We start from the raw sequence: 15,980 nt of genomic DNA, 5'->3' as shown, positions 1-15,980 counted from the left end.
AAAGTAGTGAGTTAGAGTAGAAGTACTTCAAATGTGTACATCATAATAGTGTTACATTGAGTGAATTTACTTTGATACGCTCTTATTTGGCAGAAAAGTCCAAATATTATGACACAATATATAGAATATACACACCATCCTTAATCTGGGTGTATTTACTCTGTATTTTTCATATTTTATTTGTATCATATTAACACTTTTGAGGATTTTTTATCACAACTAACCATCACACTGCAGTGGTGGAGCTGCCAAGACAGTATTTGTGGTGGTCAGCTTCCAGGAGTATATTCATGTGTGCTGTGTTTGGTATTTCTGAATAAAACGTTCTTGCTCGATAAACCTCTCCCATATAAATAAGGTTTTGCGTCATGTGTCTTAGCTACAATTGATTTAATGGGGAAACATATTTTCAGTCTCAAAAATCACCATGGCAAAACTACTGCACAACTGGATAGGAGGCTCTGGAGATTAGTGTTAACCTATTTTCCAAATCAAGAGGAAATGGCGCCATCTGGTGTTTCTCTCCCTCAGAACCTCCATTGATGTAAAGAAACAAAATGATAGACCACCACAGAGGGGACATCAACCCACCTAATGATTCTCTCAATAGTGGTACAGTTTGAGGGCCAGTGGCACTCAGCATGGAGTCTCCAAAGGTTTTAAGTGCTGTGTTCTCTCCTAACTGCTCTCTACACGCAATCATGCACTGCTGCAGGAAACAGATTTAACAGATTCCTACTGCAGAGTGGAGCGCCTGCTGTCACGGGCAGAAAATGAGCTTTTCCTCAGTATTTAATAGCCCATTTTTAAATATACTTGTTCAGACATCTGGTTTTTAATATGTGCTCCAACACCGCTTAAGTTTCTCAGAAAAATATGACCTGTGGATTCAGACAATAGGTCAAGTTCCTCATTTTATTTAATGCATTTTTTGTTTTGCATATTCCCCATTTTACTGCCATTTTAGGTGAAGTTATCCATCTTCACACCGGACAAACAGATTGTAGGTAGCTGAGGAAAATGTGGAGTTTGAGTGAAAGGACAGGAAGACAGCTGCGATTTATATTTTTAATAGGTTTGCTTGACACTGTCATCAAACCTGTCACACAAAGGAGATTTGAAATGGTTTATTTTAATAGATTTTTGGACAACCAAATATGTAAAATAAAATAAAAAGAAAACCAACAGCAAAAGTGAAATTTAATTCACCAGTTTTTTTTTCCTTAAAAAAATATCAGCCTTTCCCCATGTTCACAAACCGCTTCAAAACTGGGACAAACTGAAAAAAAAATATGAAAAATTCAGAAGTTGGAAGGCCATTAACATTTGTTGGCAAATATAAATATAGTGGTTTGAACAGGGTCTCAAATAGCTCACATGGAAAGAGTGTACGTACAGTTTACACGACAGTAGGACACTCGGCACTGCCTGTATCAATTTTTATTTCACGTAGAAAACCAGGAGCTTTATTTACGGATTTAAATCAATGTTTTTATGACAAGGAAATATGTACATTCAGCCAGCTCTAGAAGTCTCTGGAGTATGGTGTTTGTGTTGCCCCTCTGGTCACGTTGATTGTCTATTCAGGGGCATAATTGTGAGAGTATGTGTAGTCCGAGTAGTAATCCTGTGCCCTGCCCCTGCCTGCTGGGTAACCCCAGGAGCAGGGACCACCTCCGCCCCCCCGATCATGTCCTCGTCCTGGACGAGTCCAAAGTCCTGGTGGGATTCCTCTCCCTCGATAGCTCCCTAAAGAACCAGGACCCATTGCACCCCGCATAGGCCCATGGTCCATCTGTCCAGGGATGCCACCTATACTCCCATAGCCAACTGCACACATTGGATGTGGAGGCAGCTTAGGTCTGACTACTGACCCCCCCCTGGTGGCCACTGTGGGAATTCCCACAGAGGATCCAAGGTTGTCAGTGCAATTCACCTGAGTCCTGTTCCCTTGACTAGCAGGGGTGCTGCCTCCAAGGGCTTCCCCGCTCTTAGGGAGCCCACTTGAGTCCAACAGTCCTGATGTGACTACGCCCTGGCCACTGCCACTCTCACAAGTGCTAGTCCCTGCAGTGCCCCACACTCCCTCCCCAGGTCCACTGACTGTCCTGTCATGTTGTGAGGGAGTCCCAGCAATGTAAACTGGCTGGGTTGTGTCGCAATGGTTTGTGTAAGGGATGGAGGTGGTGTGTGGAGAGTTCCCAGTCACCCCAGCTCCGCCAGTGTCCGAGCCATATGTGTGACCAAGCATCATGAGATGAGGTGGAGGGGGAGGTTTGACCTCCATGGGGAGGGACGCCAGGTTGGCAAGAGGTCCTGCTGTGGCCATGACAGGGGGAGTTGGGATCGTGGCAGGAGCTGTAGTGCGATACTCCTGTTCCTGGGTGGTGCTGCAGGGCGAGGCTGGGTAGGCTGGGGAGGCAGCGTAGCTTGAAGAGCCAGTGTAGGATGACCACGAGGCTGAGGGACACAGGAAGCTCTGGTGGGGATTCACAGGAAAACCTCCTGGTGACAAGCTGCCAATGTCTGAAGAGCCTATACCTATCTGGTTGGTGGCTTTGAACTGAGAGATGGCGGTTTTGAGAGCACTGTACTCAGACAGCGTCGGAGTTCTCTCAGGCGTGACCTGCTGGTCTGGGAGCGGAGGACGAAACTCCTCCATATTTGGTGGCGGCGGCTGCGGAGGCTTTTTCTTCTCTCCTATCTGGTTCTGCTCTGCAGAATCGGCTATAGTGGGTGGCTCATCACCATCATCAGAGTCTAATGACATGTCTTCCTCCTCCACACACTCATCATTCACTACTGCGAGAGAAGGAGTCAGCAGAGAGGGTGAGGGTGAGAGAGAGAGAAAAGCAGAAAGAATTGCATTATCAGCAGATGCATTTACAGCTTTGTGTTGAAAAAAACTCTGCTGCTAACTGTATAGGACAGAAGGCAATTTAGCAAAGCAATTACACTACAGCGAAATGTCACGAAATCCAGTGTTTTGTGTTAAGTGCTGCTGCTGCTGATACCCACCAGTAGAGGGCGGCGTCGGAAGCTCATTCTGATTAATGGAGCCAATCAGACTGTGGAATCCGCTCATTACATCATCAATGCTTGCAATTACTATTCCATTTCTGGAAAACTGGAGAAACATCTCAAATGGCCTCTCTGTAAAAACACATCACAACAATAAATACTTTAATATCACATAATAATCAAGTATATTATTTATTCAACCAGAATGCATGTGGGAAGAAAACATCTCACTCAAACATCTGAACCCTAAACACACATTTTCTTTTGCTAGCGTCAGATAAAATGTGAGAGGATGAAGTTAACAATGATTAGGATGAAGATACCAGTGAGGAAGATAAGGTGCCGTTGCTGTGTGTGCTGCGCTTGGAGTTTGATCAGACATTCCAGATCAGGAGCCTGACGCGACTGAGTGTCACACTCGTGATAAGGGAGGAACTCCACTAGGTGCTTCTTCTGATAAGCTGTCAGGAGGTTCAGAAGCCCCATGGCGTTGGTGTTTAACCTTTAAGAAAAGCACAAAAGTAGATCCATACAGTGTTGCGATGTTTCCTCACACCTGAATATGGCCTAGAATCATTTTGATGTGATAATTCTGGGAAATCTCCAGAGATACTGACCTCCCCAGCTCTTTCAGCTTCTTCTGGGACTTGCAGTGCACCTTCCACTGCCAGGGGTGTTCAGGGGAGCTCTGCTCTTCCAAGAACTTCAGCAGCCCCTGTAACCGATCTGGAGAAAACAGGCAACGTAAGCTCTGAAGTATCATCCGGTTAATATTTCCACCAACTGGCACGGCTCCCACAGAGAAAAGTAAAACTTACCCTGCGTGATAAGGTCGGGGTTTAGGACAAACTCGTCAGACACCATGAAGCCTCCAGACACAAAGAGCTCATTGTAAGTGTGATTCTTGACATCGTCCAGAGTGTCCACTCCAGCAAAACTCACTGAAGGCAACTTCTTTAACGACACCAGAGCCGGGATCTAAAGGGTGAAAAGCTTTTGTTAGTTTTATAGACCTTTTTTATCAGTTGAACTTGTGTTTCGTGTTTTATTTACACCCTGACACAACATGCAAATAATGCTGTAATTAAATTAAACATAGCAAATAGGACAATACCCTGGGGCAGACGTAAAAAATGAATAAAACATTTTAATTTTTATGTGTGATAACTGCCAAGATCTGCTGGTGCCAAGTCATCTGAATTACAAACTGGGGAGAAGGTGATGTACTATGAAGAGGGGTGACAGGAGGTCTTCCTACCTTGTGCACGTGCGCAGCGATGTCCTCGTTCTGAATGATGATGAGGAGCTTGTCTAAACTGCCGCTGTTTTCCAGAAACGTTTGCGGGCTGCACTCGCTGTTGCCAAGACTTTTCAAGTACTCCTTCGTGCCAGACAGGAGAGATGTAATTGTTAGGGACAGACAGATGAACATGTCCTCCTCTCTTATGCATACAAGTGCTGACTGACTGACAGATGCAGAGAGCGCAGAGCCCCGAGACACTGAACACATAGTGACAGAGGGGAGCTAGTGTGGCCTTTCACATTTCCCTTGTGTCGATCCGTGTGTTCACTTGTGTACGCAAGTGAAATGATATACAGCAGAATAATGGGAAGGCTTATTGGCTGGAATACTAAAAAGAAAACATGATCCTGAATAAATCTATAGAATAAGAATAAGTAAGAAAAGTCATGCATGGTTAATAGGCAGTAAATGATTTAAAGTCATGTTTTAACAATTTTAGCCACAGAAAATTATAGGAGTCATTTTTACAATCTAATAAATGTTAAGGTCATTTGTCAAATAAAATTGTGAAGATTTTTTTTTAATATATAAATGTTATATCTCTGCATTTTCAACTGGGTGAAACAAGCAATTTAAAGTCATCATTTAAACCTTTACCTTTATCTCCTTGCACACAGTTCTCTCCTCCCCCTCGTCACTAGAGTGAATGTAGAATTTCACCGTATTCTTCGTGACGTCCTTAAAGATCTCCACCAGACTGCTGAAAACCTCAGGCTTCAGCTGACCAATGAGGCTGCCAGCAAGCAGGCTTGGGTTTTGGGAGTTAGCGTCTGGAGAGTCTGTTGTGGTTAGAGAGGGAGAATAAACTTCTCCCCCCAACTCTGTTGAGGCGACTTCTGATTTAGCTTTTGTGGATGCAGGTTCTTTGATAGAGCCCATTTTATCACTCTGGGAGGAGGGGGTGCTCTTGGACAGGGGGGACTCCGCTTTAGTTTTGGAAGTCTGGATTGGGGCAGGGGGTGGTGTTGTAAGATTAGACGTTGTTACTGGGGGAGGTGGAGAAGTGACCTTCGAGGGAGCAGGTGGGGCTGGGATCAACTTGTCCATCATCTCACATAGTGCTTTGACGTGTCCCTGAGTGGGGACAGGGGAGACGAAGGATGCGATAAAGTCTGAGAAGCAGCTGTTGGGTAACCAGCAGCCGCGTGGAACCAACCGTGGTGGTAGCTGCGAGGTATAGCAGATGTGGTTAGTCTGCATAATGTTCTTAATGTCAGAAGTGAGACTATGAATTTCCTGGTTAAGGATGGTGTCCAGGCTGATGGAGGGCCTGAAGGGAACCTCCTCTAAAACTGGTAATGTGGTAGCTGCAGCTGCCTTTTTTACTTCCACAACTGCAGGCGTCTTCAGCTCTGGCTGACTGTCTGTCGCTCTCACGGCCTCCGGCTCAGGCCTCAGCCCAGGAAAAGGGGAGAGGTCTGTGTTAACTGTCTGCTTCGAGGTACCTTCATTGACGGGGAGAACCCATGTCGGGTTATCTGAGGTGTGAGCTTGCTCTAGCGGGGAGCCGACGCTGAACGGACTTCCAGGGCTACAGTCCATGTCCTCCTGAGCAAAGAAAACACCAGCATTGGTTATTTTCAGGTCTATGCACGTATTAAATACATGTTAAAATATTCCAAAACAACAGTCTCACCTCTGTGTAGTTTGTTTGCAAGGCTGGCTCAAGTTGTTTCCTAAAATCCGGGTCAGGAATAGAAGGCTCCCCGCTGCCTGAACCCGTCGACGGTTCACCGTGATTTACCTGCACAGACACTGAACCCTGAGCCACGGCTTTGTTGAGAGTGGCCAGCAGGATCTTGAGGAGGCGCTGCGTCTCGTTGACCGCTGAGGTGTTGGCGTTGCCACGGGCCCTCAGATCAGTGTCATAGATGCCCATGCTTTCCATTACAGCTGTCAGATTGTCACCGTGTCCACCTTCATCTCCCATCTCACCGGCTTGGATGCCTGGTAGGACACAAACAATTCATTTGATTCGTATAACGAAGCCAAGGTTTTCTGTATGTTACAGGGATTTTAAAGACAGGTATGCATAGCTGTTCATTTGAAAAGAGTTAAAATACTGCTCGAGGTGCAGACTGACACAAACATAAGAGCATTGATTATTTCAGCTTCTAGTGTTCTGCAGTTGCATGGATTAGCAATAAAAATGCAACCACCTTGACACCAAAGTGTTTATAATCAAATAAACAAGTAATTTTACTGTGGTGTAAGCTAATGCACCAGGGTTATTGATATGGTGCCAATGGGTAGCAGTGTTTTTTTGTTTTCAACTGAATTACTGAAACTAATCAGCCTGTGTTGTGGAACTAATGCAATAATCAGTATTTCAGAGAAACTGAACTTATGAGGAAGTAGAAGGAAATTCTTAAAAACCAAAGATTACATTACACTTTTGTGAAGACCCCAGAGCCGGGGACTTGTGTGTCTCGTTCTGTCTTCCAGCTCCTTTATGAGCTGGATTTGGTGCCATTAAGTTAACTGGGAGCACCTGGCCAGTGCCCCCAGCTACTCAGACACCAGTGTGCCTGATCTCTTTGTTCTGCACCCAGATGTGATTAAAATCAAGTTACACAAACCCCTGCAGCCCTCCTCACCTTGACTGGGCTCCCCGTTGCTCAGCGGATCAGTACGCTGGTGTTTGTTTATGCCTCCACTCTCATCTCCCTCAAACTTCCTCTTCAAATTGTTGGCGTCCCAGGTTCCGTCCTCTTCCCTTTCCTTCTCAGGGTCTTTTATTAGTGCTTTCTTATGAAGCTGAATCAACTTGAGCAGCTGCTTCATCTTGTGTTTGTCATACTCATTCTGGGACAACCGTAACCTCTGGGGCTGAGGCTGAGAGTCAACGTGGGGCTTGTGCTGCAACTGGGCTCCGTTTGAATGGGCCAACCCAGGCCGCCGTCTGCTGCTGTCTTGTGGTGGTTTCTCCTGGGCTGGCCTCTCCGGGGGTCTCTCTGCCCTGTCCGAGCCCCTGTCCGAGCCACCCCAGTCAGACACAGGGCTGTATTCCACTGGGGCTTGAACGGGTGTGGGTGTGGGTACGGGTACAGGTACAGGGTTTCGTATTCTCTCCATGATGTCCTTTGCCTTGTTCAGGGGTAACATATAGTTGGCAGGGTTGTGCACATAAGAGCGAAGCATGGCATCCATGTTAAATTTGGGTCTGGGCACCGGGAGCGGGTTGATTCGATCATCCATGTTACATTTGTAGTCGGGCAGAATGAACGGCCGCACCGTACCCGAATCCATGCGCGTAAGGTAATCGGTGGCCTGCCGCTCCACCCCGGCGCTAAGGTCCTTGCCTGGGTTAGGCCGCAGCTTGAACAGCGAGTAGTGCAGAGCGGGGATGAAGGGCTCCGTGGAGGACAGGTGGGCGGGCTGAGGCTCCGCTGTCAGCAGCTCTGGCTCAAACAGTCTGGATGCTGAAATAAAGGACACGTGTCAGTGTCAAGATGTCCAACCACATAATAGGTGTTTAGAGACAGGTGCTTAATAGAAGTCATAACAGCAGCTCAGGTTTCAGTGGGAAGAAGTGAGGAACTGTTTTCTGTTTCATGCAGATGTTGGAAAGGATCTTGGTCAGATGGTGAAAAATACTTACAATATTTAACAACCGTCCTTGATTCCTGAAAGATGAATAATGCTTGCAGGTTTTTCTCAGTCCGCCCCCACCGCTCTAGAAAAAAACAAACAGCCACTTTCTTTTGAAGCTGATCTTTCACTAAAGGCAAAAAGTAGGTGTTCGGCTGATACAACTGAGAATCATGAAAGTAAAGGATAGAAAAAAACACTTAAGTACCTTTGGACTCAACCATCTGAGCTGAAGAGAGCAGGAAGAGAAAGCCCCGGTCAAACAAGGACTTCACCAGCACCTGAGTCACGAGAGGAGACACTTCACTCAGAAACACCAGGGTGTATCATTGTGTGAGCGATAAGAATGTCAGTGTAATGTTTGACAGGTTTGTGTACTTGTGTACGACATTTCCAGCTTTATTTATTTGTTTATATCTACAGTATGAAAGTTGTCTGTTTTCCCATATTGTTCCTACAAAAGCAACAAAATAACACTAAATGTTACAAATGTGATTATGATCCTGTTCTCTGAGAGAGAAGTATTTTCTTTGGAGGGATACTGGACATCCTGCAACTGTGAATTCAGGACTTAGTTCATTTTGTTGATTAGATGTGAACTGGTTATGTATTTTTAGGAATTTCAAGTGTGATAAACTGGTAGATCACAGGTAATGAGTGACTCACCATTCTGTCTCTCTCCAGTTTGTTGACCAGCGCTGCCAGGCTGCCGTTGGTCGGTTTGCCTTTTCCATCCACCACCTCAAACAGGCTGCAGGACATCCCACACTTCAATACTGCAGACAAATAAAAGTAAATTAGAAAACAACTTATATCTTGTTAGAATCTCTGTGCTGAGTTTTAGGTGAAATACTGCAAACTCCTTACTTAGAAAAGCTTTATAAATTGAATTTCAAGTAATGCAGTACCGCCCAGACGCCCAGGGCATTTTTCTACCATTTAATTATAGATATAGACGTGTGGTCTGGACTGACCTTCCCGTGATGCTCTGTAGGTGTCCCAAGAAAAGAGCACAGAGGGAATCTTTCGCTTCACCTGCTCTAACTGCATGCCCCGATTCATCTCCAGCTTCTCAGGCCTGCAGCAGAGCACACAGAGATATATCAGAGAGCAAATCATAATCAATTCCTGAAAAAAACTTGTCTGTATAATATACAAGTGCTTTCTATTCTCCCCTTCTCACCTCAACAAGATTAATGTAGTGTTATAGCTCAGCGCGTAAGTCTTTTGAGGTAAGATGTGTCTAATGATTAACAGAGAAGTTCTAGTAGCACGGTGGATGTTTTCTAGAGATGCAAAGAATTATGCGAGACACTAGAGCTGCTTTCAGACATGCACTGGACTCCGCAGTTCCTCCGGAGGAAGTGTATGTGTGAACGCAAATGTCCGAGTGAGACGCTCCGCGGTTTCTACAGACTTTATCCACCTGACGTCCTAGTATAAAGTCCGAAGAAATCCAAGAGAAGTCGATGTGTGGACACAGCAGGTGATCCCCGCTGGATTCACCGCGAGCATGTGGGTGGATTGATGAATACCTCCCAGTGAAAAGGCACACACATAGAAGACACCGAAGATTTCAGGAGAGTTTGTGCTGATAAGTGCTAGTGAAGATGTTGAGGTGCTGTAAACATCCACGCAGCGGAGTTAATACGTCACTTCCAGCTGCTCCATCTCTAACCTGAATAACCTGGAGGATTTGGTGCTGTTGTGTACTTCTGTGCAGAAAACCTCCCGCTGTGTCGTGCACTTGTGAAAGGCGGACTCTGGGTAAACTCCGTAGCCAATTCTCTGGATTTTATCGGGAGGTCATGACTGAAAACGGCTTAAATGTATACTCACAGTTTGAAAGGAAGGTAGGGGCGCGAAGACGATCGTAAACAGATTGGGAATAACTCCTGACCCTTGTTCAGTAGTGGACCACTCCACACAGTGTAGCAGTTCTTCCCTGCAAGAGTGTCGACAGAACATGTCAAAGGTCAGAGAAAGCTTTTCATAACTATTTCATAACTCCTAACTACTGCTGGTTTTACAAAGGAAAAAACATTTCACACATACTCCTCTTTACATTTTTCCAACTGGCTGTTTCATTGAATTTTGATATTTTGGTCGTGTCGCACTCTTCTTTAAGTGGCTAGTCCAAGTGTTAAGTTAAAGAAGTCACACCGTGATACTGATTAACATGGGAGCAGTTGTTTAAGATCCAGGTGCCAACCTGCAGCAGCGTTTTATGCAACTGGTGTGAAATGTCCATACATATCATACATATCCTAGTTTACACGGACATGACAACAATTAAAGAATACAAAGAGATATTGTTTACATATTTGACAATTATATGAAAAAAACGTTGTACCTTTACTTCCTTCAGGGGAAATTGCATTAAACCTGTTAAGGGGAGAAAGAAAAGGCCTGTTTACAAACACAGAACACAGATGTAGCTCACGTCTTGCCAAGCTCTCAACCGTTTGAGCGTTTCCTCATTTGCTGCAGGAACATGTACCTGTGTGCAGTCATAGGAGTCGCAGCAGCCTCTTTGCCTATGTACTTAAAGGAAACCACAGCGTAGGGGCACACGTGCCTGGGTCGAGCCTTGATCTCATCAAATGCAAACTCATAAAAATATTGCTAAAACACAGAGAGAGAGAGAGAGAGAGAGAGAGGGGGTCATTAAAAACAAAGAAATGATAGTTTTTATAAAATACATACACAATACATTTAAAATGTGAATGGGACAGACGCAGCTCTTACCTGTGTGAGCTCAAAGGCCCTGTAGGACAGCAGAGATGTTACCCTGTTGGCACTTTTCGACAAGTTACAGTCAAACTTGGGTGTGGGCTCCATTGCATTCTTAGGCATGTTCTCGTGGATGTGCTTTATTCGGCCCTGAGAGACAAGACATACGGGTTGCCTTCAAGTCCCACAAGAATTTCAAAAATCTGACATTTTAACACAATTAAAGAAGCAGACGTACCCTCATGACTTTAAAAATGACCATGTCTCCAGATGAGCCCACTTCAAAAGGGTTGATTTGTAATAAATCTGAATATTTGGAGAGATAAACACCTACAATGACAAGATAAGAGATAAGACTAGAGGACAAGCACTGTGATCATTAAACTCCATGAAAATACACAGTGAGGTCCTGTGAAGCCTGAGACCATTTCCCATTTACTTGAAAAGGAAAGTGGTCTTATGACAGCACCACATGTTCTCGCTCTGAAACTCAAACCATAACAGTATATGTTGATTGCTGCTAAATGGTTGTTTATACTGTAAGGAGACAGTAAAGATATACTGTTTATTTCCTACAGTTGGCCAGAGACATTTCTGGCTGTTGATGAGCCAATTTCATCAGGTGAAAATATAAGACTTGACATCTTCAGGTGCAGAAACAAATAAGGCAGGAAATACTCATTACTGTCATGAGCACAGTAAAAAATCTTCAATCGACTTCTATTCAGGTTGGAAAATAGTCTCCAAAGCAGCATTCAAGAAACCTACTCACCCACTGAAGGATTTCCAAGTGTAGTAATCTTGGAGTGTCCAACAGACAGACCCTTCTCGCAGATCCAATGGAGCTATACAAACAACAGAGCACACAAAGTTCACAATCTTCTGTAACTTGTCCAACATCTACAAGAGAACAGTTTATCAGACGGGCTCACCTTTGCTTTGTCTGGAAAAAGGAAACAGTACGACTCAGTCAATTCTTGTTCCGTCCGCCCCTCCTGCTTCATCTCTCGGCGCTTCTCGATGAACTGGCACATGATAAGTATAGAAAGTCAATGAGTTACAGCCGTCTGAAGCTCACAAAGTCTAAGCACTTGTATACACGACTCTGGTAGACTATCCAACTTGGAAGACCACATTATGAAAATATTTATAAAAGCCTGTACTCTGCGTGTGGTGTTTCCTGTTGCATGAGCCACTAGAGCACTTGTGGAATTAAAACACTGCTGCGTTGTTTTAACATCTTAGCTGGTTGTGATTTCACAATGTTTGTTTCAACCTACAAAAACATATCATGAATAGAAAGAGGGAGAAGCTGAAATGCTGTAATGTTGACATTTGAGGGGTACAGGGAGACAACGACCAACCTCCTTCTCCAGCAGTTCGTTGTAGATGAGCCTGGCCTTGGAGTAGGAGAAGGCTGCTCGTGATGATGAGTCCAAATAAAACGATGACAAAATCTTCACGAGGTCCTCGAACTCCCGACTATCAGGCCGCAGAAAGTTGTACAAGCCTGCAAAGAGTGAGGGAGATCAGTGGATTAGCATCTGTATCACATGTGTGCATGTGCAAAGTTAACCAGCAGGAGCCGGCCACAGCATCAGGCAAATAACACCACTCCTCTCATGTATAAGGTAATCTTGCGTGAAGATAGATATATATATATACAGTATATGGTTCTTTCTTAGGCAGAGAGAGGACATGTTCTGTGTTTCAGCTCAACAACTGAGCTTTATGATATTGTAGAAAAGAAATATCAGGTGCAGGAGGACGTGATGTGAGCTGGAGTGAATTCACCGTCTTTACAGCTCAGCATAGCTGCAAAGAACAGGTGTCATCTCATATTGTAACCTGTGTCTTATCAGGTACAGCCGGGTCGTCACAGCAGCACTTTGAGAAGGAGAAAGTTACAAAGACTGTAAAAGCTCTTATCCACAACAGTGAGCAGGAAGCCATTACAACAAACCACTGCACATGGGACCGAGCTTCACATGTGCCTTTATTTCCATGAGGTTTATTGTCTCAACCAAATCACATGCAAAGAAGCCAAACCATCACTACTGGACACCTGGGTGTAGCGTCGGCCTCGAGCTGTGGCGCAACACTGAGTAAACATGTCAGACCAGAGACACACACACAGCCAGGTCTGTCTCACACTCCTCAGGTTTACACCCAGGGCAGCTTGTGCATCAAACCTGCTGCTGGACAAGCTGCCCACACACTGTGCACCTGTCTCATCTCAACTGCAAGTGAATGGGGAAGTGGTGTCTGGCTTTTTGGGAGCGACATCGGCTACTGATGTGTCACAGCAAGGTTTGTGACAACTGCTGTTCATCAGGCACTTTGCTGATGGTACTTCTACTTCTCTGAGAGTCAGGGCAGGAGGCAGCAGGGAGAAGTGCATTGTGGGATGTTGTGGTGAGGGGCTCTCTTAGTACCTGTGACATCAGGCAGGGACAGGTGGTGGACAGCCTTAGTTTGCATTAAACATGTCGTGGTACAGTGAAACCGTGTTCTATAGGCACGTGGGGGGGATGAATCCATGCCCTTCACTGAGGTCAATGACACCCACATGTTGTCAGGTGATGGCTGCTACACAACTCCTTCCTCCGGCTGCAGCTCAACCCGATCACGGTCCAGGGAGAAGGTGGAGGAACCTGATAATGTGAGCTTTCACCCGGTCGGTCTCAACCTCGGTGACTGAGGGGGGGTGGGGGGACATGAGCCCCGTGTCTGCTGAAACTACTCCCGCTACATGGATCCACTGTCTCCTGAGCTCCACCCGCATGACGCTAATCTAATTGCAGCCTAAAAATCACCGCTGGACGTTTGGGTCAAATCTAATAAACCAGCTGTAGGGGCCAGCTAGCTAACAGGCTAGCAACATGCAGCAGCAGAATTATGAAAAGACAGTAGGGCTCTGTTGAGAAGAGCAGCGATATGTGGGCACCACCTTTCCGTTCTCTCGCCTTCCTCGGGATTTGGAAATTTCTCCGTGGCAGCTCCTCGCTCGGTCTCGGGCCCGGCGAGGGAGAGCCGCTGAAGCTCCGGGCGTCCGTCGGTGCGCTCCTCCGCCGCTCAGGGGCTTCTTGCTCGGGCATTACACCGTCTCCACATCCAGCCTGATCGCCATTTTGGTTGGCCGGGGCCGAGGTGGCGGTTGAATTCTTCTGGGGCTCGCCGCCGTCCGGGTGGAGTCCGGCGGCCCCGGCGCGTTCCGGGTCCTTCCTCCCCGCCGCGCTGGGGTTCAGGGCCATTTTCCGGGCACCGTGCACGTCTTACGGGCGATGTAGCACCAACGATCGCAGCGCCGCTTCACACACACTCTCTCCTCCTCACCCAGCCTCCGCCATTGTGAAAATGACGTACACGTTCTTCTCCACCACTGCAAAACGCTGCCGTCACTATGTTTACATACGAGAGAATCCGCGCCACCCAGAGGCCCAGACGGGTACTGCGACAACTGGGGACAAATGTGATGGGTTATTATGACCATGTGGTGCCTGGTGCAAACATACATGACATCACATGTAGAGGAAGTGGAAACTGTTTAACCACATACAGATAGAGTAACATGTATGATGCAGCCAAATATGTAACATCCAGCTCTGACTGCCCTTATTGTACAGAAGTACTCTACATGTCGACATCTTATTCTATATGAATCACCTTTATTTTTATAACTCTACCTTGAGGCCCTGGTTACTCAGATGACGAGTAGCTGACAAGTTACAGTCACACTGTGAAGTTTAAAACCTTGTAGATGCAAATACCACTCGTGTAATACTCCAGTCTACCACTAGGTGAAGACAAACACAGAAATTATTCCTGCGTTGTAAAAAAAAGTTGCACCCTGGTTTTGTACTTTCATTGATTTTTTTAATATAATACATCAATCAACCGATTAACTATATTAAATAGATGGAATTTAGACTGAGTGTAAAACAATGACAGTAATGACATCATGATAAATGTTTAAACAAGGAGGTAAAATGTCACTGTAGCTACGTATAGTAGAATTAATATATTATTTACGTATATTATTGAGAGGAATAAAGTACACAAGTCTTGTACATGACCAGACAATAGTTAAACAGTCTGTGAAAAGTGTAAATATGTGTTTTGTATGTTTGGTTTACATGTTGCAAACAGTAGTGTCTGTTTAATCTTCAGCCTGGGAGGAATGTGAGTTGATGAAAGCTAGGCTCTCAAGAGCATGTGACTGAGGAGCTCTTCATCCGCAGGCGACTTGGTGCTTTAGGCTATTTGCATTTCTTGAGTGTTACAAAGTCAAAAAATTGCACAAGGTGAAAATACACTTTTGCTGAAAGATCAAAAAATAAACTTAGGACAGATCTCTGGCCCCTGTTCCTCCAATGTTTCCTTAAGTTGGGTGCAGAGGGAGCCATGGTCAGTGTAGTCGAGCAGAGACACGGAGACGCATGCCAAACCTTGAAAGAAGGTGTTACTCCACTGGTCCTCCTGTATTCAAGTCTTTGATTGCATTTTTCTCACCCCAAGGAGCATAATCATTTTAACTGTTGCCATGGGGACAGTCCAAGCTGCATTTAACATCATAACCATGGTTCAGAATCATTCTCCGCATTACCTTGTCTCTCAAGGTAAACTGCTCTGCTGAGGGGAAGTCAGTGATGATGACACGTGAGTGGTGTCTATATTTCCCTTAAACTTCAGAAAAGGTTTCATAGTTCATAGTTGCCCCTCTCCAAAAGCCCCCCGCAAACAGTTGATAGGATCCTGGTTCACTGTTGCCCCCACTAGCGGTGCACCCTTGGGTGGGTGGTATATCCACACAATAGGCTTGTCCCACCAGCAGCTGCAGAATGGAGAGGACCTGTCAAAGAGTTGAATAATGATGTTTAATAATGCAACAGTGGTTCAAACTCTAGTAAGTGAGAAGCTACATGTTGTGTTGGTCTGATGCTCTTCTAGTCTGTATTCTATTGTGTATAATTTGAACATGCCAATAGGTAAATGTCCATAACACAGACCCTGAGTAAGATAAGAGATAAATCTGTGTGAGGTCAGACAAAATAAGTTTAATAAGGATTCAATTATAAGTTATAATGTTTTTTCCTGCCAGTTTATTGTGGTGCGATCAAACGTAAATCATCTTGAGGAAATAATAATAATGATAATAATAACGCATAAGCAGCTTTTGAAAATAAAACAAAACAAGCAGAATTGAGACTTCGAATATCCAAGTTACACAATTCTTTAAATGCACTGCAGGGGGCAGTAGCGATGTGCGAAGTGTGGTTGAACGTAACCGGTGTCGTGGTGAAGTTTGTTTCCCTTTGAAGATGATGTGTCT

General features: G+C 45.2%; 1 protein-coding gene across 2 annotated transcripts; it reads right to left on the bottom strand.

The window, feature by feature from the left end:
• Positions 1-1,054: 1,054 nt before the first annotated feature.
• On the bottom strand, positions 1,055-14,046 carry tasorb (transcription activation suppressor b). 2 transcript variants are annotated; one of them, XM_069526923.1, is made up of 22 exons: positions 13,599-14,046; positions 12,013-12,158; positions 11,581-11,673; positions 11,421-11,493; positions 10,887-10,978; positions 10,664-10,798; positions 10,416-10,540; positions 10,269-10,300; positions 9,755-9,860; positions 8,890-8,993; positions 8,582-8,691; positions 8,124-8,196; positions 7,926-8,000; positions 6,922-7,746; positions 5,961-6,271; positions 4,922-5,872; positions 4,280-4,402; positions 3,840-3,999; positions 3,639-3,747; positions 3,345-3,523; positions 3,019-3,153; positions 1,055-2,802 (listed from the first exon to the last, which is right to left on the bottom strand). In XM_069526923.1, the coding sequence occupies exons 1-22, from the start codon at positions 13,900-13,902 to the stop codon at positions 1,580-1,582; spliced, it is 5,484 nt and encodes a 1,827-aa protein (XP_069383024.1). In that variant the 5' UTR covers positions 13,903-14,046; the 3' UTR covers positions 1,055-1,579. The 2 variants fall into 2 exon arrangements, with proteins under 2 accessions (XP_069383024.1, XP_069383025.1); XM_069526924.1 differs by having other exon boundaries at positions 1,055-2,799.
• Between the last annotated feature and the right edge of the window lie 1,934 nt (positions 14,047-15,980).

Source organism: Paralichthys olivaceus, chromosome 6 (assembly GCF_024713975.1).
Source record: "Paralichthys olivaceus isolate ysfri-2021 chromosome 6, ASM2471397v2, whole genome shotgun sequence".
Lineage (NCBI taxonomy): Eukaryota > Metazoa > Chordata > Actinopteri > Pleuronectiformes > Paralichthyidae > Paralichthys > Paralichthys olivaceus.
Note: the sequence above shows the minus strand (reverse complement) of the source record. Positions and strands in the feature narration are given on the sequence as shown.